We start from the raw sequence: 27,337 nt of genomic DNA on the forward strand, positions 1-27,337 counted from the left end.
TTTGTCTAATTCATTTAGGGCTCCTATTTCCCAGTTGTTTTGGGAAATTATCCTCGGAATTGCCTCTGAGATTTGCTGAGTCGAGGCCTTGTAGCCGTCTACTGTGCTGGGATCTCTGATTTTTATTTTAGAGTTGACTCTTTCGTTGAACTCGGTCATTTTTAGGTGTACCGGTTGATTCTTTCAACTAGAGGATCAATTTTCTTAAGGGTAAATCACACTGTGATCCCCTGAGGTTTGTCTTAAATACAGTGCGATCTCCTGTGTCGTTTAAGTGGACAGTGTTAATAATAAAATGTAAAATACCAACTTTACCCTTCTAACATTTAATACCAAAAACCTATTCAAACCCCAGAAAACAAGTGAAAACTTATTTTCGTTTTAGTTGAGCCGTCGTGGTTGTTACGTTGAAATAATGGCGGTTGTTCTTGATCCCTTTGCTTCCGGTTACATCTCCACTGCTCCTGCTGGCTGAATGGTAATTAATGGAATGCAATATTGTAGTTTTTAGTAACTTAACTTGGAAAAAGACAAAGAATATGGGCGTCAGTAATGAATGGTTGAAGAATCATCTTCAACTTTTGGAATTGGTCACAGTAAAGCACAAGAGGGGAAATCAAATTGCAGCCTCTGGAACCGTCTCAAACAGCTTGAAATCTCCAGATTTGGTGTCCCCTAGGTCTTCTGGAATGATCCAAAACACCACAGCTCTAGAAATCAAGTGGTCTTTGGACTACAGATTTCTGAAATTGAAATCAGCGGTAACTGCAGGCTTAGCTTCGGTTCTGGTAGGTTGCAGATGTCGCTAGAAATTGGGTTTTTAATATCGAACGAAGGGATTTAGAGAAAGAGTAATCAAATTTTACGGCCTTTCAGTTGTCAATGTTCTGTTCAGATTCTCCTGTGAAGTTACTGCAATTCCAAGAAAAATAGTGATTTGGGCCTTTAAGAGCTGAAGAAGGAAAAGGGAACAGAGGAAAAAAAGGCGAAAGCATCGTTTGGAAAAAGAAGAAGAAAAAACGGAGGAATGGATGTTAGAAGATGGATATGTGGGCTCTTCATTTTGATTCTGTTTGAGGTCTCCAGTGTCTCTGCTTCTGGGGTATTCACTAAGCTTTACTGTTTTCACAAAATTCTCAAGTCTAGAAACATTAAATTCGCCATTACCGTCGATCAGTTGCGTTGAGCAGCACTCGTCCCCCATAACTGATCCACAACTTAAACTCAGAACAAGAAAAGAGGAATTAAATAAAAAATTAAATGGTTTCCAGTATTTCTTTTCAAACTGTTGTGAACCGTGTTGAACAGAGAGACTAGAATCAGAGATCAAACCCTTAAGAGAGAGAAGAATTACCTGAGCTAAGCGAGAAATCCAAAACAAAGACACAGATCGTTGCCACTCCCTGAAAAAAAACCCGAGAAATTGGAACCCTAGATGTGGGAAGATTCGACATTCACCTGCAACCATAGATATCTCAAATCCGTCGAGGAATAATTAATGGCGAAACTGGAACCAGACGAGAATTGAAAAGAGGTGACTGATTTGAGTAGAATTACCTTCCTCATTGTCGCAGGTCGTTGCAGGTCTGGATGACTGATTCGAGGTGTAGCAGGGAAGGGGGTGTGAAGTTTTAGGGATGCCCTAGGGGCAAAATGGTAAGCTCACACCTCATTAGGGGGTATATTAGTCATTTGAAGGCAAACTTAACTAACACCGTAACACCTAACTAACAGAGTGGGGCTGACTCCAACAATTAGCCTAAACTCAGGGGTTGCGGCTGTATAATTTAGAAACACAGGGGGGTCGCTCTGTATTTAGGACAAACTTCAAGGGATCACAGTGTAATTTCCCTTTTCTTAATTAACAGAAGGGTTTCCCTCTGCAAATCAAGAAGTTGTTCAGCAAGCTTGCGAATTTCTTCTGCATGGTTGTTGGTTTGCTTTTCTATAGGCTTAGGGTTATCAGGATCAAACTTGATTTCCTTGACTAAGTCTTTTAGAGTAGCAGTTGTTTTATCTAAGGTTTGGATTATATCCCTCTTAGATTGTTTATCTGATTCTAGTAGTTTGTCTACTATTTCAGTACTGATTTTACCTAGGATTTTCTCCTGGTTATCAAGAATCTGTATGAGTTTTGGATGCTCACTAATTCTTTCTAAGATCTCTGTTGCGAGGTCTTTATTTTTCTTTTCTTTGTTAGATCTCTTTTCAGAATCTGATCTAATTTTTCTTCTAAAATTTCTATTTTCTTTTGGAGATAGTCCTGGTTTTTCCTGACCGTGTTATTTGGGTCTGGTGTTTCCTTGTTTGAAAGTTTTTGTGTTTCTTTCTTTGTTTCAAGGGTTAAGTCTATTACAGGCTTTCCAGTAGGTGTGTTGGGTTGATTGAACCCAAGACAGTCTTTTGTATACTTGACTTTGTCGTATACAGTATTTAGGATACTACAAGCAGCACCAATAGATGCTTTGTCATCTTTGACATGGGCTGTATGTCGTATTCTTTGAAATGATTGTTAAACCTTTTAACACAAAATTCTTCAAACTTTTTAGCTTTTGATGTCTCGATGAGATTTGAGATTTTTGACATACCAGTTTAGGAACTCTAGTTCAAATTTTGGTTAGAATCTTTGTTAGGCTCTGATACTAATTGGGGGAATGGGTCTGGGTTTCAAGAACTAGTTAAGCTCACCAAAGCAATTAAAATCCAATTATAAGTAAGCAGTAGCAATTCTGTAAATAAATGGAAGTCTTGGACTCTTGAAATAAAGGAGAACAGCAATAAGGACTGATCGGTAATTAAGGTTGAAAAGGGATGGGCATTTTGGGATTTCAGAAGAAAGAATGGAATAGTGAAATCCAACTTAATAAAGGAGGGCTTAAATGTAAATAACAGTGATGCCAGATCTGAAGACTTATATTCGTATGAAGAAGAAGAAGTCCAATCAGTCCAAGTAGTAGTCTTTATTAGTTTTCTATATTTAGTTTTATTTTCATGCTTTTTGTGTTTTAAATTGAACGATCTGAAGACTTATATTCGTATGAAGAAGAAGAAGTCCAATCAGTCCAAGTAGTAGTCTTTAGTAGTTTTCTATTTTTAGTTTTATTTTCATGCTTTTTGTATTTTAAATTGAACCGATCTAAAGCTGGTTTGAACCAGTGGTTCAATTTAAGTGGAATAAATAGATTTCTTTTATTTTGTTTTAGTGGTCATGTGACAACTTAATTGTCCCACTCCTCTCCATGGTTTTGAGAGAGGAGGTGCTGATGTACTAGAGTTGGCTTAGGGGGGGGGGGAGTGTCCTACTCCTAGGCTGAATAGGAATTGGCCTTTAGACCCTTTAAATAAAGTCAATCGCGGGGCTCCTCTTTACCTCACAATTTGAAAAAAAATCAACTCTCAAAGCTTGTCTTCTCCAAGAAGATCTTTGTCTTGTCTTTGATCAAGGCTCTGACGGTATCGGTGTTTGATCGATTAACACCTTGTGGTGGGAAGCCCGGGTGGTTTGTTTGGTTACATTGTCTTCTCCATTACTGTGCTACATTCAAGTTCTGGTTTTAAAGATTATTCTACATCAACAAATCTGTTTTCAAGTTTGTTCTTCACCAACAAGTCTAATCCCCCAAACCCTAGGTCCCTTTTTTCCCTTTTCTTTTCTGAGTTCTACACCATTCCAGCTCTAACCAGCTGCGGGATTCCTCCCATATTGAGATCAAGTACTCTCCTGTCCTAGTGGGAAACTCTTTCCATATTGAAGATGGTTCTGCCCAGCCTAACCCTAGAATCTCCACTTTTTCTCCTCTCTAACCCTAACCCTAATTTAACCCATTTCACCATACCCTTGCTGCCGATTCAGTTTGCACCCACTGTTTTGCTAATTTGAATTTATTTCATTACTAGAATTAGTAAATCAGCAACCTTAGCGTAAACCTAACATCTAAACCCTAACTTCCATAAACCCTAAACCTAATTTACCCTTTTCCGATAGTTTAACCCTAATCGAGTCATCCTTTGAAACAGATTCTGGTTTTGTTTTCTAGTTTGATTAGATACATTCTAGAACTACATTAAACCGAGGTTGTCCTTGCAATTAAAGTAGAACTTCTTTAACCCACAATAGGAACCTTTAACCAGCTGTTACTCAGACTCAAAGAAGATGATCAAACTCTCTCTTCCCTTGAGCCTAAACCCAATAAACTGCAGGATACGGTTTATAATCCCCTACCCTCTTGTTCTAAGCCAATACCAAACAGAAACATCAAGGATTAAAAGGGAGATAGGTCTGCAATTTGATCTGGTGGTAAGGCAAGGGACCAGATCTGAGTTTTAGTTTGAAACTCTCTGCTTAGGAAGTCTGATGGTCAAACTTTGCAACTTGGATGTCCCTAGGGTAAGCATGTAGCTCCCTGTTTCTGAGAATGAAAAAAGAAAAGTCAAAGAAGATCTACCCAACTAGATAAGGCTGACTGTTACTATTACCCATAAACAAGTTATCATATTGGCAGGGTTCAGATACTCAAGGAGAAAAGGAGAATAGAAGGTAGAAGAAGATTAGAATGGATTATAATAAGAATAAGAGAACTAACAAAGGGAGATGGAAGAGATAAGAGAGAGCACCTGAGAGGGGAAGGTTCAGAATCGCAGGGAAGGAGGAAGACTGCCACATGGTCAGCAGTCGCACCACACCAGAAACAGTAAATCAAGACCCAAAATTTCTTAATTTTCTCTGTCCAATCCATTGGTTACAGATCGGATCATGCTGGGTCAGCCACGATTATACTACTGCATCAGATACGGTAGTGATTTCCCATTACAGTTGGGTTACATCAAGAATAGGCTCCAAGTCCGTATTTGTTTGTGCTAAATAGATGAGCTGACTAGAGAAATTGAGGATCAGATCCCTAGGTGTTTGCTTTTTGCTGCTGATAATGTTTTGGTGTATTGGGAAAAAAACCCTATAAATGCAAAATTGGAATTATAGAGATCAACCTTAGAATAAAAATTGTTCATAAGATAAGTAGAACAAAAATAGAGTATATGGTTTGTAACTTTAGTAACTATAGGATTGTAAGTGGGGTGAACATTGATGATAGGGAGGTGTTGCAAAGTGAAAATTTTAGGTACCTAGGTTTAATCATAAATAAAGAAGGAGAAATAGAGGATGATGTTGCACTAAGATTAGAATAGGGTTGATGAAGTGGTGTGATGCGTTAGGATTGTTGTGTGATCTATTTACTCCTTTAAAACTCAAAAGGAAAATTTTATAGGACAGCTATGTGGCTATCAATGAGGTATGGTGCTGAATGTTAGGCAGTGAAGAAATAACATATGCACAAACTTAGTGTAGCTGAAATGAGGATTTCAGATGGATGAGTAGCTCAATTTTATCTGTGCCAAGGAAAAGCAAAAATTGGGGGGGGGTATATTTTGGCCGAGAGTATGAAAAGAAGCCCTTGCTAATGCAAAATAAGAAAAAAAAAACTAAAAAAAGAAGTTAATATGGTTTTCCTTGTTATTGTGATGATTTTCCAATTGTGTTGTCCCTTTCACGTCACTTGTTTGCTAGGCTGATCAATTTTTAAAAACCTTTGAAGCCTTATAGACACATGTTTTGCATTTGGTCAAGGAATTTTGTACCTGTATTTTCATGCATACAGAAGAAATTCACTAGTTCTGCACAAGTCTCATTCTTATTGATATGCATGCTTCAGCTTTGGGAAGGAGGCTTCTGCTGATTTATTTCATACCTTGCTATCTGTGTTTTTTTTTCCTCGCTGAAGTGCTTATCATCATCAATAATTTGGTTTCCATTAATGACATCTTTAATAATTTTACCCTGATCAACTAATTGTGCTGGCAGGTACATGGTCCTAGGGCTGACATAGACACTTTGTGTGTTGGGCCTTCCTATGTGAATCGAGAGGTGGATCATAGATCATCTTATTTTATTCTGATTAGTTTTATAAACCTTGGCAAGTTTCGGGGTTAAATTTGCTGGCATTGCTTTTTTCCAGGAAGATTTCTTTATTATTTTGCATGATATCCTGGCTGACATGGAAGTAGTTACTGAGCTTCAACCCGTTCCAGATGCTCATGTTCCTGTAATGAAATTCAAGTTCCGGGGAATATCTATTGATCTTCTATATGCTAGTATCTCTCTTTTGGTCGTCCCAGAAGTAAGTCTGTATTAGAATGTATCTGCCTTTTTAAATGATTTCTTTTTGTGATGCGACTCCAATGATTCCTTTCCATGATGTCCAAAGTGTTGAAGCTTGAATGTCAGCTAATGACGTTTCCCCTTAACAATTGTTGTTCTTCCCTATTTTGGTTTTTCTTCGACCCTTTCTCTGCATTGGATTGATATTTTATTTCATTTATGTTGTTTCTGCCAGAAAAACGTGACTCATGAAATTACAGGATTGGACTTGATTCCTCAAGTTTTTCTTCTATGTATAACCTGCAGTTAGTGCTTCAGCTTGTTGATTCTTGTTTCTAGCCCACTCCTTTGCCCCAATGTTCTCTGCTTTCACACTTTGGATGTTGTTCATCACAGCATTTGTGTTGATTACTAACTTTTTCTTTGGGAGCTGCTACTTGTAACCTTGCATGGTTACAATTAGACAGTAAACATGGTTCTCTTTCTGCAGTGGGGTGCATGGACATTCATGGGAGGGTATAGCATTAGATGAGAGGGTAATGATTGAATTTGAGGCTAAAATTTGACACTTGGCCATGCTAGGTATTCTGTAGATATTCAACAGTCAGATTTGCCACATCTTTCTTTCTTGTGTCAGAATCAGAACCAAGGTTACTTTGTCATTGTAATTTATTGAGGTTCCTTTTCTTTCTTTCCCAGCAATGGAGTATTTGACTGAAATGGTTTTAGTTTTCATTCTTTTGGTTCTCAATTTTGTACTCGTGTGATAGTTTTTCTATTTCAATATTCATTTTCCCTTTTGAAGGATTTTCCTTCCATCACTTCTTTTTGTTTTAGTTCTCTTTCTTGGAGTTGTACGTACTTATCTTTTAAATTTCTTCATCAATGATTGGTATTAGTTGTGGCTATTGGGCCATTTTACATTTCTGGTCTGAAGATAAGAAGAATCTTTTTGTGAAGTATAACTCATGCAACTTATTGATGTTGAATTTCACTTATAGTTTCAGTTTTTTATGTTGATACTGAAATCCTATTAGCTGTTAAATTGGAGGTTGTAGGATCAGTATAGTGATTCTGTGCTGCATATTCTTCATAGGTATGTTGTATCCAAACAGGCGTGTTTTTTTTTTTTTTTTTTTGGGTTTTAGAGGGAAGTTACATACAGTAAGTTGAGATCCTTAACATAATTATTAAATCTGTTCTTTGCTTCACATTTTGATGAAGCAAAATGTCTATACTTTGAATTTATTTTTACAAGCGTGATTTGCTGGATGATCATCATTTATGTTTGGATGCTACTGTCTTATTTATGCTCTTGGATGATGTATCTTATAGTGTGCTGTGCCAAGGCTAGCTATTCATGCCTTGGCTGCCTTACATTTTGCTCGTTTTAGTCTGGCATGAATATGTGCGTGTTAAGGAAGAAAAATCCAAACTTTGAGCTTTGCTAGAGAAACATGCTTAGCAACTTAAAGGAGAGCGGTCTTTTCGTCTCTCAGTAAAAGCACGTCTGCTTGCCTTGCTACTTGTAGGGAAGCTGTCTTTTCATTTCCTAGTTAATCATATCTGCTACAGTTTGGAATTCAGCTTCTGTTGTGTGGGACAAATAATAGACATGGAGAAGACTATCTTGCTGCCTTGTTTTTGGACGAGTCTCATTGGATTCTATTGTTGATGTTAGCTTGTTCTCCTTGACTTGAATACACAATTTATTTATCCACCTAACTGTTTACTGTTTTGGTTTAACATGCAAGTGGGATTTTAGTATTTGTGCTTCAATAACTAACTCATGTACAGGATTTGGATATCTCCCATGGATCTGTATTGTACAGTGTCGATGAACAAACTGTTCGAAGCCTTAATGGATGCCGTGTTGCAGATCAAATTCTTCGACTTGTTCCAAATGTTGAGGTGAACATTTTGAGGTGCTTCATCTTGGATTTTCTATTGGTTGTTGACAATCTTTACCCTAATCCAGCGCTTGTTTTGCCATTTGTAGCATTTCCGTACAACGCTCAGGTGTCTAAAGTTTTGGGCCAGAAGGCGTGGCGTTTATTCGAACGTAAGCTGAGTTTCTTGTGGTCCGTTTGTATTACTTTCATGTTAGCCTGACAGTAAAATTAATATTTTCTTGTATACGTTATAATCAGGTGACTGGATTTCTAGGTGGTGTGAATTGGGCTCTTTTGGTTGCTGGGGTATGCCAGCTTTATCCTAATGCAAATCCAAGTATGCTGGTTTCCCGCTTTTTCAGGGTTTATACACAGTGGCGCTGGCCAAACCCTGTAATGCTTTGTGCAATTGAAGAGGATGAACTGGGGTTCGCTGTTTGGGACCCTCGTAAAACCCCCCGTGACAGGACTCATCTTATGCCAATCATAACTCCTGCATACCCTTGCATGAACTCTAGCTACAATGTGTCGACAAGTACCCTCCGGGTTATGATGGAGCAGTTCCAGTTTGGTAATAAGATCTGTGAGGTAAATGTGTGAAATGATTTCTTCCCTTTGGTTGATGTCAAATAGACGTATGATGCTCTTCTCTGGTTTCTGTGTCCAGGAAATTGAACTGAATAAAACTCAATGGGGTGCTTTATTTGAGCCTTACCTTTTCTTCGAGGCATATAAAAACTATCTGCAGGTTGACATAGGTGCAGCTGATGCTGATGATTTGCTTTCTTGGAAGGGCTGGGTGGAGTCCCGGCTTAGGCAGCTTACTCTCAAGGTGCAATCTATGCATTTTGTGCTCTACTATGGATAGAAGATTTGCCACCACTTGCCATCTTAAAACTGTGATGTCATGTGAGGCACGAAGAAAGGAAAAGGTAGATGCAACTGCATTCTGATCTCTGTTTCTCATTTACATTTTGCAGATAGAGCGGGACACATTTGGGATGTTGCAGTGCCATCCTTATCCAAATGAGTATGTTGACACCTCGAAGCAGTGTTCACATTGTGCCTTTTTTATGGGTTTGCAGCGGAAACAGGGTGTGAGAGTCCAGGAAGGCCAGCAATTTGATATACGTGGGACAGTTGATGAGTTCAGGCATTCAGTGAACATGTACAAGCTTTGGAAACCAGGGATGGAAATCTATGTTTCTCATGTCCGTAGAAAGCAGATCCCTTTGTATGTGTTTCCTGATGGGTACAGACGGCCTAGGCCACCAAGGGTTCCAGCACGGCAGGCTGATAAATCGTCTCAAGAAGATGATGAGTGCAGGGATGGCTGTGCAGAGACGAGGCTCAAGAGGAAGAAGGATCCGGAAGTTTCTGATCTGAAGGCAGATGGGAAACCAGAGAAGCGTGCTTCTATCAGCCCTCCAAGACTGGAATCTTTCTCTACTGTTACTGACTGCAGGTCTGGAGGCACATCTCAGACACAGGATTTAGGAGCTGGAAATGTAGATGGTCATGCTGAGTCTGGGTTTTCAGGTAGCAAGTTAGAAAACAAGAAAGGTGCTGCTGGAAATGATGTGCGAACCCATGAACCGGGGAGAGAGACTTTAATTAGCACTGGGAAGCAATTATTTGCTCCCTCTGTTGGTAGTACCCTGTTAACTGAGATGTGCCAGGATGAGTACAAATTAGGGAATCTGGCATCAGGGAAATTGGACAGTGCAGGGGTTGGACCTGGCGTTGGAGCCAGTGGCATGCTGAACAATGCGGTTCGTACTGAGGACGTCGAATCGGTGTCTGTAGCAGGTTCCTGTGAGAATGCAGATTTCTCTGAAGGGAGTGATAACCTGGGGTCTTTGCAGGTTGGTGGCGCATGTGAGGCAGATTCAGACACACTACTGGATGATGGAAACATGAATGGGAGTGGAATTTTTCAGCGTAGTTTGTCGGAAGAGTTAGAGGTGTTTGATCTTTTCTGTTATTCTTTTCATATTCATGCCTATTTGCATATTTTCTCATTGCATCAAGTTTCGATTATAACTGACTCTAGTTCAGGCTTCTTTGAGGAGTTCATGTTGAATCGTATATCTGACATGCATGTGTTTTTTTTCTGGTCTTAAGCCAAATGTTGCATTGGGGATGGTCTTGAAAGCTCGAAGTGGAGTAAGTTCAGATTCTGTCCAGAAATCAGTGATAAGGCATGTGTTTCGAAACTCTAAATTTTCTCTTGGGAAGGTTTGTGCTGTGTTATCTTTATACTGTCCTGTTTGGTTGGTTGGTTTGCTTCTCTTTTTTGCAGGTTGAGCTTGACATCGAAGGCATGAGGACTTGATGCTGCTGCAGACTTCAACGAAAAACCAGCATGTGAAGGGTAAGTATTGAATGAAATGCTGGCTGTCGTTTTGGTTTTAAAGGTGTGCTCGTGTACTTATCCTGCAGAACTTGGAGCTGGTGGAGAAGCGAATGAAGAGAATGAGCTTATGTTCTCAACTTTGCTAGTTGTGTATAGTTTGTAGTCGTCTATTACGTATGTTGTGCAGAGGCTGTTCAACAGATACTCTCTCCGGGGGGAGGAGTTGCATACTTTTTTTTAAAAAAAATTTTATAAATTGGGTGTCAAGTCCTTTGCTCTGGTTTTCTCATGTGTTGGTGGGTGTTGGCTGGAGAGTGTCACGGTTGTTTTCATATCTATATGATAGTTGCCATAATTCGGGTTGAATTTGTACAACAGAAGTGGTGGGTGGTTTGGCGACTCCGTTCTGCAGAGAAAGCGGTGTGGTGGCTAGCTGCTAATCCTAGATGCCTTTGTTTAGCTCTTTCTTTCTCGATTTTGTAAGTTGAATTTTCTCTTAAAAAGAAAAAAACAATTGAACAAGAAAATCAAAATTGCAACAGAAACTCCAATTGAGAGTTCCAAATACTCAATTGAGCAATTTTCTTTGAACTTCATAATCTCCTGTCTACAATTTCATTAAGGATTACATATAGACTTAGAATTGAGCAAGTGTAAGGAAGAAAAGAAAGAGATTTCAATCTCCATTCTTCAATCAGCCTCATGTTCTTTCAATCAGAATTCCACCTTCTCTTCAATTTACCTAAAATACATACTCAATCAGAAAGACACTCTTCAATCAACTTAATATACTAGCTAGTTGATTGATTTTTTATTTATTTAGGTATAATTTATTTAAAAAATTAGAAAATCTCAAATTAGTCCCAATCGTCCCTCTTTTGGGTGCAACATTTTTCCTTAAAATTATTGGGAAGATAAATGATGGATGGTTTATCTCTGTAGGGGTTGGCATTGCTTGGTATCCCTCTTTGATACGAATCGATCTTCGAAGAATCTTAGGGTGCGAGATGGTGGTTTCTATCTTGTCAACTTAATGGTCTAGGTGCAGGGGTACGTCAGGTGTGCATGGTGTAAAGCAACATTCGCTTTAGACCAAGTGCGTCAGCAATTTTGTTTTGCACATCCGCTTTGTGCTTAATGAACAAGGTGAACTCTTGTAAGAACTCTGCCCACTTGGTACGATGCGAGTTAAGCTTTTGTTGACCTGAAATGTACTTCAATGCTCTATGGTCAGTGTATAAAACAAACTCAGTGGATTATGTCTTGCTGCCAATGCTACGAGGTGCGATAAAGGGCATGAAACTCAAAATCATATGTGCTGTAATGTAGCTGTGCATCGCCAAACTTTTTACTGAAATAGGCAACGGGGTGACCTCCTTGACTAAGTACATCCCCAATGCCCAACCCTGACGCATCACAATGAACTTCAAATAGAAAATCAAAGTTAGGCAAAGCAAGTACAGGGGCGGTACTTAATTGCTCCTTCAAGTGCTCAAAACGCAGTTGGGTTGCATCCATCCAAGAGAAAATGCCTTTTTTCATACATGCTATTAGTGGGACGACAATGGAACTGAACTGGGAGATGAAGCACCGATAAAAAGAAGCCATCCCATGGAAGCTTCAGACTTCATGGATGTTGGTGGGAGTCGGCTAGTTTTGGATCACCTTTATCTTGGTGTCGTCAACGGAGATGCCATCACCAGATATATTGAACCCCAGAAATAGGATCCATTCTTTCAAGAAATTGCACTTGTCTACCGCTGCATATAATTTCTCCTTACAAAGCACGAGTAGGATGGCACGAAGGTGCTGCATGTGCTCATTAGTAGATTTGCTAAAAATTAATATATATCATCAAAGTACACCATTGCAAATTTACCAAGATAAGGTTGCAAGACTTGGGTCATGAAACGCATGAAAGTGGAAGGTGCGTTTGACAAACCAAAGGGCATTACCAACCATTCAAAGAGATCGTCACGGGTCTTAAAGGCCGTTTTCCTCTCGTCACCAAGCTTGATCCGTATTTGATGGTAGCCACTTTTCAGACCAAGTTTAAAAAAGATAGTTGCACCGGCAAGTTGGTCCAATAAGTCATCCAACCGGGGTATAGGAAAACGGTACTTGATCGTTATCTTATTGATGGCGCTACTGTCAATGCACATTCTCCATGTTCCATTCTTCTTTGGGACTAATAGGGTTGGAACTGCACATGGACCAAGGCTTTCTTGGATAAAACCTTTGTCCATCAGCTCTGTGACTTGTCGATGTAGCTCTTCATGTTCGATGGGGCTCATGTGGTAGTGGGGCAGGTTAGGTAGTGAGGATCCAGACATCAAATCAATCTGATGTTGAATGCTCCTCATTGGTGGAAGACCATGAGGGAGGTCAGTGGGAAACACATCACTAAATTCCTCCATCAATGGCTTCACCATATTAGGGATAGAGGAATCAACTCCTCCATTGTCCACTTTATTCAAGAGCATGTAGACCACCTGAGAATCATCCAAAACACTTTGCAAATCTCGCAAAGTGAGCAAGTTAGAATTTTCAACAATGGGAGTCTTAATCGGATCCTTGGACGGTGCTAAAACAATTTTCTTTTCATTGTACACAAAAGCATAAGTTTTTTTATAACCATCATGTATAGTCCGCCTGTCAAACTGCCAAGGTCGTCCAAGAATTATGACTTGCATCCATCGGTAAAATCTCACACCACATTTTATCATAATAGGTTAAGGCAATCGAAAACTGAACTAAGCAACGTTTTGATATAGTTACCTCAATCCCTCGCTTCAACCATGTCATTTTGTATGGAGTATGATGATCCTTCACCTCCAATTTCAACTTGCGAATCGCTTCTTCGAAAATGACATTCTCACCGCAACCTGAATCAATGATCAATTGACACACCTTTCCTGAAATGGTACATGCTGAATGAAAAATGTTATGGCGCAGCCACTAATCACTTGTTTCCCGACGAGGTGTCAAGAAAATCTTGCGCATCATAAGGAATTCTCCACAATCAGCTTGTAGAACGTGATCCTTATCAACATCACATGATTCATCATATTGGGGATCCATCTCAGGTTCAGATTCAGCATTATCAACATCATCTTGTTCGTTTTCCAACAACAATCCCTTGCCATGAGGACGAGCTTTGGAACTTTTGCAATTGCTAGACCGATGACCTAGCTCTCCACAAGTGTAACAATGAATGCTAGCATTATTATTAGAAGGAAGAGTAGAATTAGGCCGACCTCTGTAGGTCGTGTGGTTGTAACAATGACATTAGGCTTGCTGTCCACTCCAATAACACGTGTAGGACGGTTAAAGGAAGGATTTATTCTACGTCTTGACCGCGAACGTTCCACTTTGAGGGCCCTTTGATGAGCATCCGCTAAATCCCAGATGTCTAAAACTTCAACGACATCTTGGATATAGGGTTGAAGGCCCCCCAAGTATTTGTTCAAAAGCATCTCTTTCGAATCACGAACAATGTTCCGGATCATCAAATCATTAAATTGTACGGTATATTGGTTGACCGTTTGGTTGTCTTGCTTTAAATGTTGGAATTTTTGGTACAATTCCCTATGGTATCCAGAGGGAAGAAAAGCTTTGTGCATCTTCTCTTCCATCTTTCTCCATTGAGTAATGGGTGCCTTTCCAGCATTAGCACATGTTTACTTTTCTCGTCACCACCATGCTATAGCCTTTCCTTTCAATTGCATGGCAATAATGTCAACATGGCATTGTTCAGGTATTTCCTTGTACTCAAACACCTCATTGACTAATGTTAGCCAATCAATAATATCATCAAGAGAGGACGTACCTGTGAACTCAGAAATAACGCGGTGAACGTTCTTGTCCCAATCAGGATCACGCTGTTCTTGGGGATGGGTTCGATGTTGTGAACCTCTTCTCCTGGGATGGTTGCTGCACCTTCAGAGGATGAAGAATGTGTATCATTTATCTCGTCAGCATGCTGGGTTGTTTTGAGGCTTTCCTCAATCTTTCATTCTCGAAGGTGAGGGTTGTAACTTGTTGACGCAGTTACATGATTTCATCTCTTACATTGATGTCCTCCAACTGAACCGTGTTACCACCTTTGCGACAAGGTGCCATAACAAGGTCCAGAATTGGGCTTTGATACCACTTGATGCAAGCACGAAGCGTGAATTTCAAAGAAAGTGCCAAGAATCGATGGAAGACAAGAAGAAGAGAAGAATAAAATAAATACAAGTGTTGCTCTTTAAGGCAAAGTGTTGTTCTTCTAGACAACAATGAACTCTTCAAGGTTCTTAGACAAGATTCAATTATTGGGTAACTTTAATATTCAAAAACTACTTCCAATAGCAACGATGACTTACATATATATAGGCAAGAAAACAATTCAAACTATGCCAATAACCCTACACGGTTTAGGCAAGACAAGAAAATACAATTACTTAAATTAAAATAAAGTAATAAAAGGTAATTAAATGCTAGAACCGTGAATAGGCAGCAACCCTTTCACGTTTTTTGCATTGTCCTTGTTAAAAACGTGAGAGTTTGCTAACCTTGGATGACTTGGATGAATTGGCGATGAGGTGCACTCCTTATCTCCTTCCTAGATTCCTTCCTTGTCCATGCAACTTTCCTTCCTCACATTTAGGAAAGATAAAATCCAATATCTTCCTCCCAATTGATAATAGAGCTTCCCATAAATACAAGGATTATTGTGATATACTTTCCAGAAGTAAAAATAGGAGCCAAGAGAAAAAATAAGAAAATCTTCATACACACAAGGGTGGGGGATCCTTGTAATCCATGAGCTGGCCTGTCTAGAAAGAATCCATTTTGATATGATTCTTGATCCTAGCCGATCTCCTAAGGGATTTGGGGTGTGTACCGTTAGCCTCTATGGCTTCTTCATGTAGCTCAGCTGCATCAGTCTCATAGGTGGTCTATCAGACAACGTGATGTTCACAATGCTTTTCTTGCATGTTGTACTTAATGAGGAAGTCTATATGGTTCAACCCCTTGGATTTTAGTATCCAAATAAATCTAACCATGTTTGCAAACTTTACCGTTCGTTGTATGGCTTTAAGCAGGCCCCAAGGTTATGGCTTCATAGGCTACTTCAATTCCTCATTCAGTTCAGATTCAGAGCATTTCAACCCATCTCTTTTCATCTACAAATAAGGTATGCATATTATTTATGTGTTAGTCTATGTTGATGATATTCTTGTTACTCGTAAAGATCCCAGTTAGATTACCGCTCTTCTCCAACGTCTTGCCACTGAGTTCTCTATCAAGGACTTGGGTCCTTTCAACTTCTTTTTGGGTATTGAGGCACTCCCTCATTCTAAATGGCTATTACTATCTCAGTCGAGGTACATAGGTGATCTTCTTCATAGGGTTGGCATGAGTGACTAAAAACCAGTTCTCACCCCTCTGACTATGACTACAAAACTGTCTACCACAAGAGGTGTGCTCTTTTCAAATCCTACAAAATACAGGTCCATTGTTGGTGCACTCCAGTATGTTACATTCACCCGCCCCGACATCTTCTTTGTCAATAATTGTGCGTGTCAATCCATGCATATGCCCCAACCGATGACCGTTGGGCTCTAGTCAAACATGTTCCCCGATATCTCAAGCACACCTAAACTCATGGTTTGCGCATTGAAAAATCATCTCCTACAACCCTCCATGCATTTTGAGATGCGAACTGGTCGAGCAGCAGTGTTGATCACTAGTTTATAAGGGGCTATGCCATTTTTTTGGGCATCAATCTCATTTCCTAGAATTCCCAGAATCAGAAAATAGTGGCTCGCTCCTCCATCGAGTCCGAATATAAGCCGCACACTGATGTGTTCACTAAGCTCATCTGGTTACGCTCTCTTTTTCAAGAAGTTGAGATCACTCTTCCAACGCGTCCCATTCTTTGGTGTGACAGTATTGGCACCACATATCTTTCTGCCAATCCTATTTTTCATGCTTGCACTAAGCATGTTGAGATCGATTTTCATTATTTTTGTAACAAGGTTGTGAAGCAGGAACTTTTGTTGCAATTCATATCTACAATGGACCAAATAGAGGATATATTGACCAAGTCTCTTCCCACTGCTCCTTTTCAGTTCATGCTCGACAAGTTGAAGATCCACTCCCTCGGACCTTCCCCTTGACGAGGTGAATTGAACAAATATTGAGTTTCCCTATTTACATGGGAACCCAATATCGGGTTACCTTAATTTCTCAGTAGGATTCTAATTGCACAATATCATCTTGTAAATCTTTCATTCCAATCTCAGCCGACAAGGGCTCCTCTTGTATATTTATATCAATGAGAATTATTCAGTGTTAACAACCAGCCACCATGTCCACCTTCTGTAAAACACTAGTCAAGATCATAAATTGTTGACTTCTTGTGGCTTGGTACGGTACGGGGCTTGAGGCAAAGAAGCTAGGGCCCAGCTAAACAGGTCTGATCGGAGGGAGCTCGGCCAGTTTAAAGCTCTAGCTTTGGATGCAGAAAGCAAGAGAGTGACTGATGCTGATACAGCCCAGCTGATCTAGCATTAGAACTTCAAATGATTTTGGAGGATTAGTGGAAGTAGCAACCACTCCACTCATCTAGTGTTGTTACAATTACAATGGGGCCAATGGGGCCACTTAGGATAGAATTGACCTAAATTAGTAAAAGGCTGTGAGGTCACAAGAAGACAATGGAGGTCCCATTTCTTGGGGGCAATCTTCACAGGTTGCTTCTTGGACCTATGAGGCTATGAGCAAAGTGAGATGTAGGATGTGGGATCCCAAACTTGAAAGGTTCCAAAAATAAATAATTGGGACAAAAACCCATTTGCTCACTGACCCTTCTCTTAAAGATTACTGAGCTGTATGTGCATGTTCTGACTACAGTAAAAGTTATGAAGGAGACAAATGGACAAGTCTCATTCAAACAGAAGGGAGAGGATGAGAAGTGAACACACAATTATTGAACCAATAAAGCTGGAAGACACAATCTTGTTCATGATGGATGGCTACTTAGAGATTTTCATGATTGAACATTTGTATATAAAAATTGTGGGCATTTTGTTCTTTGCAACAAAGGGATCATTTCCAACCAAATGGTTAGTCACATTTATCCATTCTATTTAGAACTCTAAACTGGTAACAAATTAAGGGACATGTTTGAATCACTCAAGTCTTTAATAAGAAGTTTCCTTTAAAGGTAAAAGTTTGCAGAATCTTCAGATAATGGTGGGTGTTTTAGAAGAGCCGTGACTCTTGCTTGCACCATCTCTAAAGGCATTTCTGTTAAGAAACAACACCCAGGAAAAAACGAAATAAGAAAGAAAAGAAGCAACAAACACAACGCACAACACAAAAGATTTACATAGTTCATCCCCAAGATGGAAAGTTACATCCACGGTGGAGCAACAGAACAAATTTCACTCTCTCTGAAATATGGCAAACCCTCAACCTCAGCCCTCCCAGAGAAAAGAACAAGATATAGAAAAGTCATAAACCAGAAAGTACAGAAATGCCCTTAGAGTCCTCAAAAACCAATCGATCAGGGTCGGACCAAAACATAACATATGTCAAAATACATATCGTTTCGAAGGTCTTGATAAGCCCAACACAACTCACAACCATTGGCCGTGAAGTATTCGCTTTTTAGGCCATCCAAACTCGTTTCGAGGCTGAAACAGCCCTCCAAAGATCTTCTGAACCACTTTCTGAACCAAAATCAAACTTCACCAATAACAATATCAATCCAATCCATCTCTTCAAGGAGAGACTTCTCAAACTTTTCTAAACCTATTCTTCCTTCTTTATCCATTGTGGAATAAGAAGAGTAACCAAGACTTCTGTAAGAAACATGTTGACCACACATCTAGTTGACACTCGACAGAAAGTTAATGATTTGGAAGAATATTACAAACTGTCTTTGGGCCATGGGTCGTACAATGAACTTTTTTAGCCTTCTCCATTAGCCTCTCTCTCTATATGGGCCTTCAACCAAAAAGTTTTTTTAGGCTTTTAATTGGTTCTTGTTTTTAAACTTGTTTTGAAGACAAATCTCACGGTCAATACATGGCCCACCAAGTACCAACAACTCTCTCTATAGCTGTCAATCAGAAAAACAAACACACACAAAAAGACAATGACAAGCATGCATGTTTTGTGTTTTTCCACTTTTCATGTACGAATATGTGTTCTGATCACATCCACATCTACAACTTTGAATGGGCCCAAGTGTTTAGCCAAAAAAAAAAAAAAAAAAATGGGCCCAAGTGTCCATCTTAGAGGGGATAAAGATGATGGATGAGTACAGTAACATAAATAGAATATATATGTATGGAGCCATATGTGATGGGGATGGAATCCTGTTGAGGGGACATGTCATGCAAATTTGAGAGAAGGGCATAGAAGGGAAAATTTAGTACAATTTATGGAACCAACTACTGTTGCTACTTCATCTTCACATGAAAAATAGTCAAGATAAGTGTCTATCTGTATCCACTTGTTGCTTGGGAGGTAGACAATTTCTAGAGCTATGCCTTAATTTCCCCTACAATGTTAGTTTCTTAGACAGAATTTAAAGGTATTTTCTTTTTCCATCTAAACAGTTACAATGGTGACACTGACTTGAGAGATTGAAACTAGGGCATCTAAAAGTCTCCTAAAGAATGAAATAAAAATAAACCTCTAAGAATAGCTAGGATTTTTAGAAGAAGATGCCATTCGTTTGATGAGAAATAAAAAGGAATATTGAAAATTCAAGTGGCTGAAGCCGAAATAGTTACTTTCGAAGTAACAGAAAAAGAAGCAACGACTGGAGTGGGAGAGTCAGAGTCGAAAAGAGGATTCCTCATTTCTTTCTCTCATTCAAAACCGTGCATGAGATTTTCATCTCGCACGTTTCCTAAGTGATAAAAGAAAAGAGATGAGTTCTTTCTTTTCTGATTACCTTCTCGCATATGTATAAGACCGAATCTATTCGGCTCTATGAAGATAAGGAAAGATTTAAATATTAAAAAATAAAGGGTATATTACCCAACACCCCTTGGTTTTCAAACGAAACTCAGATCACCCCTTGGTTTTTGAAAAAACTCAAATCACCCCCTAGTTTAGACCCCAATATGACAAATTAGTCCCTACTATTAGTTTTATGCTGTTAACTGATGATGTCAACCAGTTAAATAAATTTAAATCCCTAAACTACCCTTGACCAATGTTGAAGATGAAGGAAGAGTAGTATTGTAAATTTAATTCTAATGTTTTAGTACAAGGGTAAAATAGTCCTTTCACACCAATAACTAACAACAGACTAACATTGTTACTGTAGAGGGATTGATTTGAGTTTTTTCAAAAACCAGAGGGTGATCTGAGTTTCGTTTGAAAACCAGGGGGTGACGTGTAATTTACCCAAAAAATAAACAACAACAACAACAACCTAGCTTAAGTGAAGATAAGGGAGATTTCAAAAAAAAAAAAAAAAAAAAAAATGAAAAAAGAAAAAAGAAACAACAACAAGAAGAAGAAGTAACCTATGTGAAGTTAAGGGGACAAATAACATGAGAGGAAGGGGGAGGGTCACATTAGTTGAAGGACTGGGGAAGGGTTGGGGGGTTATAAGTTTAGGGACCATAAACAAGGTTAGCCATGTGAGAAGCATGATGGTGAGGAATGATGTTGTCTTTCTCTCTTGCTTTCTTCTGGCAACCATGTCTCCCCAACTCTTAGAAATATAACTTCAAGAATCCTTTTTTATTAGATACAATTTGTGTAAGCCAATCTTTGTTTTAGATGTATATTGTACAGTTCTTTTTGGCTTCCATTTTTACAGTTACTTTAGGTTTCTGTATTCTCACGCACGCGTGTGCAATCATAATATCAACTAGATTTGTGAATAAAACAGCCCTGATTAAACCCTTTTCTAGTACCCTAATGACTTGTCACTATTATTAAGTTTGCAGTAACTTTGGATCAAATTAATTAAATCTTAATTAATCAATAGAACTGCTTAATTTTTTTGTAGTAACGCTATTGGACAAAAAGTGGTGATTTCATAATACAATTGGATTGAAGTATCAGTAGAAGAGATGATGACCAAATGCACAAATCCTCGGACTAATTATATGTTTAATTATCTAATATTAGATCTAAAAACTAATCTTGTAACACATGATTTGAGGAATATTATAATTGTTAATTCCTGTTTGTGGGTATTTGTTAATTCGAATTTAGGTGAGTTGCATTGAACAACCATGTGATCATCCAGTGCAATTAGCACGGGATTTTCTTAATTTAATACTAAAAGAAAGACAAGGGTAAGGTAGAAAACATAGTTGGGAGCATGCACGCATGTGGTTATGTGATCTGCAAGGCCTACTTTTAGTATAATTTCATGAACCTCGTAGTAACTTTTTTAGTTCTAAATTGAGCAATAAGGAATGAAAGTGCATGGAAGGCTTATATGCAATAGGAATGGTGTTTGGGAAGCGGATTTGGCAACCATTGGAGGTGGTTAATTACTACATCATGGAAGGCTTTTCTTGAATTTCAAGTGGAGATGGATATATACACAGAGCTTACATACAAGACCTCTTACTACAACTTCCATGTCAACTAACTGTTAAGAAAACAACGCCTAGAATGGCGATTTGTAGAAGAAATACGAAAAACAGAGAAGAACAAGTACACACAAACACACAGGATTTACGTGGTTCACCCCCAAGATGGAAGTTACATCCACGGTCGAATAACAGAACGAATTTCACTATTTTCTGGAAATGTTACAAAACCTCTCTTTTTAGTCCTCTCAGAGATAAGAACATTATATAGAGAAGCCCTAACCCGAAGAAGTGCAAGAATACCCCTGGACCCAGATATTGCCAAACCGAACAGGGTTGGACCAAAACATAATGTATAACCCAAAATATACCGTTTCGAAGATCTCAACGAGCCCAACACAACACCTAGCGTTTGGCAGGGATGAACGCCATTTTTCAGCAATCCGAGATTGTTTCGAGGCCGAAATGGCCCTCCGAAGATCTCAACCGCACATACTAGACCCAAAAATCAGGCTTTACCAATAACACTAACCAACCTTAGAGTCCTCCACCTCAAGATTTTGTGAAGATCAATTGTGATGCAAGCATGATTGTGAACACATCAACTGGCGAATTGGTAGTCTCATCTCCTTCCACTTTCAACAAACTTATCATTGGTGAAGCAATTGTCATTCGAATTGCTTTGTTTGAATGCATTTTTGAGGGCTTCGACAACTAATTGTGGAATCCGATAATAAGGATGTTGTATCTTATCTACAAAGGGCAGCCATCCAATCACCGTTGGAGTTTAGATCTGTTGCGGCAGAAAACTGCAATGGTGATTGTATGAACTGTGGATGTCGGTAGACCTACAAGATTTTAGAGATAAGACAAAAGCGGTGAGAGGAGATGCGCTCTGTGGGGTACTCTTCGATGCCTAAGTCAGTTTTTCGGCAACAATAGAGAATTGTGGAGTGAAATCACGCAGCTTCGAGTTTGATCCATACCTGCTCGAGTGAGGCTCTATTTATAGTGAAATACCTTGCATTGTATGGCACTGGTGAGAGTCCTTCTCTGATTCATCGTCTTGCCCAAGTTAGTAGTTTCCTTTTGGGAGATGGAATGGATATGGAGAGTCCCCCTTGTGGTAAGCTTCTATTTTTGGAGGTCGTGTGATGACTCCCTTTCATATTTGGAAATTGAATCCTGGATATGTCGTGCATTCTAGGGTCACGAGATTGGCTATCTTATTCTGAGTAGGATAATTTTGGCAAGTACCAAGCTTGATGTTGGTTTCTATTTTCGGGGCTTATGAATTGGTAGGAATGATCCATGTGTCACTCCATGAGTGGCTGGTTCATTTTTCTCATATCAAGATCAATTGAGGAGGATGTCCTACATATTTCTTCATATTTTGTTAATTGTAATTTTCAGTTTATTCCAAGAGAGATTAACAGCATTGCTAACTCCCTGCTTAGGGGGCCCTATCGATATTATGTACAACGGTTTGGCCCAATATCAAATGAAAGTGCGTGGAAACCACACGTAGGCACAGAAAGGCACATGAGAGAGAGAGAGAGAGAGAGAGAGAGAGAGAGAGAGAGAGAGAGAGAGAGAGAGACTTTTTTAGCTCTTAACTTGAGCAATAGGAATGAGAGTGCGTGGGCACCGTGAGAGAGAGGATGAGGAAGGCTCCTCGTGCATCTTCTAAAGGACTTTCCATTATTTTTCATTAGTTCCTCCGTACCATCAAAACTTGGGTGTTCATCTCGCCCACTTTTAGGGACAAACTCATACATCTTTCCCATTAAAAAAAGAAAAAGAAAAAGGTTAAATACAGTTAAAAATAGAAGCCTAATACAAAAGATGGAATAGCCAATAGTTCAGGGTTAAGTCGAAGACTATTAATTGGTTCTGTAAACTAAATTATTTTAAGGAGTCTTTTGGGTTAATCCAAATGCTTACTGCCCCCCTTCGCCTGAAAAAAAATTACAGAAAACAAAAAGAATTCCTTAGATCTTAGGATCTATAGGAACTCGGAATGCTCTAATCAATTTAAAGCTTAAGTATTACTTTAGTTGGTGAGATATAACATTGTTTAATTAAGACAACAATTTTATCACTAAATTTAAGGGGAATAAAAGGCATGTTCCTAGTGACCGTTATTTGGTATTGAGGCTGTGTAGTAATATTAATCACCAAGTAAGAGATTATAAGAACTTATCTTTATGGTTGTACTATAATACACGTATAGAAGGAGATTAGTGTACTAACTTCCTGACTTGATTTCTACAACATAACAACAGAAGGTGTGGGTTGATTCGTGCCAAATGGTCATTCTCCTTAAGGTTGTAGACAGAGGTGCAATCCGGGTTCCTTGCGAATCAACTTCCTACATAAAACAATCTCTACTTGAGGTTATACCAATAGTGTTGCACTCATTGACTCGGCCACTTTGGGACACCAAGAGTTGAGCCCAATTGAACATAAACAAAACCAATGGGTAGCAAAATCCAAGAAAAATAGTATTTGAGATTGTTTCAACAATATTATAAAAATGGGCTAAACCTCCTTCTATGTATAGGAGAGGAAAAGACACCACCAAGGGTTGTCTCCAAAAGATATGCCCAAACACCATGTCTTTTCCAAAAGACATGTTTATTTATCACTCAAACATATTGATCTATAGCTCTGCCCTCTATATGTCCTAGTGGAAGAGAGTATCCCTGAAGGATTGCTCAACAAGATATGTTTATTTATCACTCAAACATGTTGATCTATAGCTCTGCCCTCTATATGTCCCAGTAGAAGAGAGTACCCTGACGGATTGCTCAACAAGTTTATCTTTGAGGATCAAATGTTTGAACTTCAAGCTATTCCCTTGGAAGAAGAAATTCTTGTAATGATTAGAAAGTTCCGCCTCAAACAATCTTTCCAAAAAAGGAGAAGTCCACCAGCTCTGTTAGTTGCAGCTTCACAGATATAGTGATCAATATAGCGTCTACGACATAAAGAGGAAAAATATGTAGAAGTAGACTTGGTTTCACAAAGGAACATATATTAAGGCCAACAAGCCCCATAGCCTGGATGAGTTTAGCATGGATTTCTTACTGTTCGCCTGTGAGATTGTTAAGGACGACCTTGTTATTGCCATGCAGAGCTTCTTTTTTAGGCCGATCAAATAAAAGAGATCAATCAAACTTTCATTTGTTTGATCCCGAAGGTGGAGAGGGCATGCACAATGGCTGAATTTTGGCTAGTAGCTCTTTGTAACATCCTCTATAAATTCATGCTATTCTTGACAAACCAACTAAAGATCGTAGTGGATGGACTAGTTAGTGAGAACCAGTCTGCTTTTATTGGTGGTAAAAGAATATCAGATAATATCCTCCTTTGTTCTGAACTAGTTAGAGACTTTGATCCTATTTCCCAACCTCTGCAATGTTATAGAAGTTAATTTCCACAAAACCTATAACTTGGTAAGATGGGAATTTCTCAAGGAGGTTAAGAATTAGATGAGATTCCCCTCCATTCTTCATTGTTTGGCTATGCCATGTCTGTCTTCTATCCATTTCTCTATCTTGGTTAACGACACCCTATTGGTTTTTTCAAAAGTAGGGTTGGGCTTAGATAGGGATGCCCTCTCTCTCTCTCTCTCTCTCTCTATTCTTGATAACATTGATCCTTGAAGCTTGTCTAGGCTCATCTAGCTCCAAGTGAATCAAAGGAGGATTCATCTAATCCTCAAGTGTAAAGACATCCAACTGTCCCATCTAGCCTTTGCTGATAACCTTATGATTTTCACTAAAGCAAATGTTCACTTAGGAACATCTATAGTGTGTCTTCTCTCAACCTACGCAGCTATGTCGGGGTTCCATGTGAATAAACGGAAATCTCTTTTGCTCTTGATAGATATGGCTGAAGAGGAGAAAGTTACCTTTAGAGCCATCTCAAGGTTCTCAAAAGGTACCTTCCCAATTAAATATCTTAGCCTCCCCCTAATTGCGACCAATCTAACTTCAAACCACAGTACTCCCATCATGAATAATCATAGGACAAGACTCCAATTAGGGAAAGCTAGATTCCTATCCTATGCAAGTCACTCATATAGAGTTCTTACATTTATTCCATCATTTATAAAGAAGAGTCCTTGATAGAAAGGCATAGATAACAAAAAAAATTCTTATATGCTATCAGTTGGGAGTCAGCGTGTCGGCTAAAAAACGAGGGGGCTGGGGTTGAGAAGAATCAGATATGTGAACCATGTAGGGATCTTGAAACTCATATGAAAATTGACTTCTAAAAATAAGAGTTTATACTTTGACTAGATGTACTCTTGATACCTTAAATAGAACTCTATCTATACTGCCTCCTACCCCTTTGTCGCTTTATGGTCTTGGCACAAAATCCTAAAATGTAGACATTTGGTATCTCAGGTTATCGTGACCAAGTTAGATGATGATACTTCAACCTTTTTATGGCTAGACAATTGGCACTCCTTGAGAGTATTGATTAATGTTTATGGAGATAGTATCTGATATCTCTTAGGATTGATAGGTTCATGAGGGTTTCATCCATCCTCATTGATGGACAGTGGTGTCTGGGCTGAGTCTTCACTCTTAGTATGCTTAAGGCTTGTAGAGCTTGTGAGGGGATTTCTATAAGACCATGGGGTTCTGAGGATCTCGTGGTGTGGCAAGCTTCTTACTCAGGGGTGTTTCACCTCTTTATCTGCGTGGAATCTAGTGAGATCTTTAGCTGAGAATAAGGGTGTTAAATAGTCTGGTTTCGATTAAACAATATAGTTATGTTTAAATCATTTAATTAAACAACCTCAATTTTGAAACTATAATCGAACCATTTATTAAACAATTTCACGGTTTCGTTTAAACGGTTCAGTTCAGTTTTGGTAAACGCTTTATGTTTGATTTTGGCACATTTATGTACATCTAATAGTGTTAAATGGTCCGGTTCGGTTTAAACCATTTAATTAAATGGCCTCAATTTTGAAACCATAACCGAACCTGTAGACACTGATTTTTGTCACCCCCTAATTGGTGTTGATGACAACAGGACATGGACGATGGACGACGCACTCTCCCTCTTTCTTGACCCAAGATACCTGACCCATAAGACCAAGAACCATGCTGAGCACAAAATGACCCATTTTAGGCCCAAAAACAAGAAAAAATGGCACTGCGCCCCCACGACGCCGTAGATCCCCGCACTGTGGGGATATGTACCGGATTGCTACGGCTCCATGAGAGGGTGTGACATCAGCTTGCTGACGTCACACACGGCGCCGTGGAAAAGTCCCCCCATGTCCACGACGCCGTGGAAGACTTATCTGGCCAGGAGAGAGAGGGGATCCCTCCCTATAAATAGGAGGGTCCCCCTCCCTCATTTCATAAGGAATTTTGGGTAGAGAGACCCTCCCCAAGTGATTTCCGCCCTTTTTGTCTCATCTTTTTACCCTCTTTTCTCTCCTTTCTCTTATGAGAGTGTGAGTGAGTGAAATTTTCTTGGTCGTGGATAGATCCTTCGATTATCCCTTCGAGCATAGAGCACTCCTGCTCCTAGGCGTTGTTATCCCGTCAGTGCACGGATAACCGTCAAAACCCCTTTATTTCAGACGTTATTTTATCTGTTTTCTCCTCTCCAAATCATTTGAAAGAGCCGTTATTCTACCCAGAAAGAATCGACGTCAGTCCATTCGTCTATCTCCCCTGAGCCAGGGGAATACAACCATATAGGTATAATTACTGCATTCTTGTCGATTCAATGTAGTCCTTTCGTATTTCATCGTTTTAGTCCGTATTTCTCATATATGTAATGTAGTTTATTATGTTTTAGTTCAATTCATAGCATCTGAATATAGTTCATAATATCCCCCATCCCCGTAATAAAAGAGAGAGAACATTCGTCCTTATGTAGCATCTAATACAGAGAGACCGGCTTCGGCCGGGCGAGGTGGGTGCATAACACCTTCCCACACTCGTAACCTAACCCCTTACCCGAACCTTTGGTCAGACCATATGGAGTCATATAGCCCGATTCCGTTCACAACAGATAGGGCTACACTTAATGGGTCCTAGGCCCTAACCCTAGGTGGCGACTTCACATTATATTAGCATATTTTAATGCATGATCCTAATCCCCCATTTATCAATATTATACATTGACAATATTATCTATTATCCATCCATATATATATATATATATATCAAACCCATGTCACCCATAAGGTTGAGGAACCCTCGTCCCAAAGACCACGGTACTTACAGTGGCGACTTCACTGGGGATGTGAGTGGACAAACGTACACTCGAGGTCAAACTTTCTAAATAGGTGCTATCAATAACTGACAGAATGTTCTCTCCAAACTTTTATGTA

The 27,337-nt window shown here is 39.3% G+C and overlaps 1 protein-coding gene across 3 annotated transcripts in view; it reads left to right on the plus strand.

The window, feature by feature from the left end:
- The window catches only part of LOC122667835 (nuclear poly(A) polymerase 4-like), a 30,743-nt gene extending 20,354 nt beyond the window's left edge, over window positions 1-10,389 (plus strand). Inside the window, exons 4-12 of one of the 3 annotated variants that reach the window (XM_043864284.1) lie at window positions 5,858-5,920; window positions 6,012-6,173; window positions 7,952-8,065; window positions 8,154-8,216; window positions 8,305-8,634; window positions 8,714-8,878; window positions 9,027-10,014; window positions 10,161-10,247; window positions 10,349-10,389. In XM_043864284.1, coding sequence (XP_043720219.1) covers window positions 5,858-5,920; window positions 6,012-6,173; window positions 7,952-8,065; window positions 8,154-8,216; window positions 8,305-8,634; window positions 8,714-8,878; window positions 9,027-10,014; window positions 10,161-10,198 — 1,923 coding nt within the window. In that variant the 3' untranslated portion in view covers window positions 10,199-10,247; window positions 10,349-10,389. Of the gene's footprint in view, window positions 1-5,857; window positions 5,921-6,011; window positions 6,174-7,951; window positions 8,066-8,153; window positions 8,217-8,304; window positions 8,635-8,713; window positions 8,879-9,026; window positions 10,015-10,160 lie in introns of all 3 variants that reach the window. The other 2 variants (XM_043864283.1, XM_043864282.1) reach the window with 2 other exon arrangements.
- The last annotated feature ends 16,948 nt before the right edge of the window (window positions 10,390-27,337 follow it).

This window comes from Telopea speciosissima, chromosome 7, assembly GCF_018873765.1.
Source record: "Telopea speciosissima isolate NSW1024214 ecotype Mountain lineage chromosome 7, Tspe_v1, whole genome shotgun sequence".
In the NCBI taxonomy this organism is placed as follows: Eukaryota; Viridiplantae; Streptophyta; class Magnoliopsida; order Proteales; family Proteaceae; genus Telopea; species Telopea speciosissima.